This window comes from Lonchura striata, assembly GCF_046129695.1.
Source record: "Lonchura striata isolate bLonStr1 chromosome 14 unlocalized genomic scaffold, bLonStr1.mat SUPER_14_unloc_1, whole genome shotgun sequence".
Lineage (NCBI taxonomy): Eukaryota > Metazoa > Chordata > Aves > Passeriformes > Estrildidae > Lonchura > Lonchura striata.
This window is the reverse complement of record NW_027461074.1, coordinates 42,982-44,775: the sequence shown is the minus strand read 5'-3', so window position 1 is coordinate 44,775 and position 1,794 is coordinate 42,982. Positions and strand designations below refer to the sequence as shown.

Sequence of the window (1,794 nt, the reverse complement as noted above, 5' to 3'; positions counted from 1 at the left end):
GGTGGGCAACAGGAAGAAATTGTATCAGACAGAGTAAAGAAAGCAAAGGTGAAGCCAAGGAAATGCTCAGGGCAGTTTGGGGATAGCTGCCAGGCAGCCCTGGCTCTGAGCAGCAGCGTCTGCAGTGGGACAGGAAACTCCCAGCTGATGGGAACAAACTTTCTGGCTGACTGCAGAGGCCAGGACAAAGCTGAGTGGTTTCCCTGGCGTCCCCCAGCCCTTCCTGGTCCCAGGGGCTGATGGCATTTGTGCTGCCTCAGGTTCATGTCCCCACAGCACCAGCATGGGGGTGCTCCCGCCTGCTGTGTGCAATGCAAACAGGGGCTCCTGATGTTTCTTTGTGAACAACATTAAAATGTACTACAAAGCAAAAGAACCTCAAAAGGAAAACAACAAGAAGTATCAAAGTTTACTTGTATTACAAGTGTTTTGCAGAAATTGGGCAGCAGTTTAATGTTCCTGAAAGCATCCAGTCATCAGTCTCGTCACTGAAGCCTTGAGCTCCTGGTTCCTCAGGATGTAGATGAGGGTGTTCAGGGCTGGAGGCACCACCAAGTACAGAACTGACAGGGCCAGATCCAGGGATGGAGAGAAGATGGAGGGGGGCTTCAGGTAGGCAAATATGCCAGTGCTGAGGAACAGAGAGACCACGGCCAGGTGAGGGAGGCAGGTGGAAAAGGCTTTGTGCCGTCCCTGCTCAGAGGGGATCCTCAGCACAGCCCTGAAGATCTGCACATAGGAGAAAACAATGAACACAAAACAGCCAAAATATAGAAGAGCACTTAGCACAATAAGCCCAAGTTCCCAGAGTTTGGAGTGTGAGCAGGAGATCTTGAGGATTTCTGGGATTTCACAGAAGAACTGACCCAGGGCATTGCCATGGCAGAGGGGCAGGGAAAATGTATTGGCTGTGTGCATGAGAGCATTGAGAAAGGCACTGGCCCAGGCAGCTGCTGCCATGTGGGCACAAGCTCTGCTGCCCAGGAGGGTCCCGTAGTGCAGGGGTTTGCAGATGGACACGTAGCGGTCATAGCACATGACAGTCAGGAGGCAAAACTCTCCTGAGATGAAGAAGGTAAAAAAAAATAGTTGGGCAGCACATCCTGTGTAGGAGATGTTTCTGGTGTCCCAGAGGGAATTGTGCAGGGCTTTGGGGACAGTGGTGCAGATGGAGCCCAGGTCGCTGAGGGCCAGGTTGAGCAGGAAGAAGAACATGGGCGTGTGCAGGTGGTGGCTGCAGGCTACGGCGCTGATGATGAGGCCGTTGCCCAGGAGGGCAGCCAGGGAGATGCCCAGGAAGAGGCAGAAGTGCAGGAGCTGCAGCTGCCGCGTGTCTGCCAGTGCCAGCAGGAGGAAGTGGCTGATGGAGCTGCTGTTGGACATTTGCTGTGGCTGCACATGGGCACCTGGTCATGGAGAAAGGACAGGGACAAGTCAGGAGAGGCTGTTTGGAGCCAAACCTGGGCCATTTGCTGTAGCCTGTCCTGCTGGGACTCAGCCACTCTTGTTCCTGCTCTGGAAAAACCTTTGGCTGCAATCAGAGCATAATCAGGCTTCTGGGCCACCCTGGGATAAACCAGATCCTGCCCAGAGCTGAGGGATCCCTGAGTGTCTCACCCTCTCCAAAAGTCTCTGGGCAAAGTCTCAGCACCCACTTCTGCCAAGGACAGACACTCACGGCTCCCCTGGCCAACCCAGAGGCATTTCCTCAGCTGTGGCAGCTCTGCATTTCCTTGTGGGACATTCAGGAAACTCTTATTGGCTCTGGCACAGATCTGCACCCAGGAGGGCAGC

At 54.2% G+C, this 1,794-nt stretch overlaps 1 protein-coding gene across 1 annotated transcript; it reads right to left on the bottom strand.

Moving 5' to 3' along the window:
- Positions 1-450: 450 nt before the first annotated feature.
- On the bottom strand, positions 451-1,383 carry LOC144248384 (olfactory receptor 14A16-like). The gene has a single exon (XM_077790546.1). It carries the CDS (start codon positions 1,381-1,383, stop codon positions 451-453), a length of 933 nt encoding a protein of 310 aa, XP_077646672.1.
- Between the last annotated feature and the right edge of the window lie 411 nt (positions 1,384-1,794).

Excerpts from the sequence above, each read along its gene's own strand:
- LOC144248384 (XM_077790546.1), bottom strand. The coding sequence starts at position 1,383 with ATGTCCAACAGCAGCTCCATCAGCCACTTCCTCCTGCTGGCACTGGCA.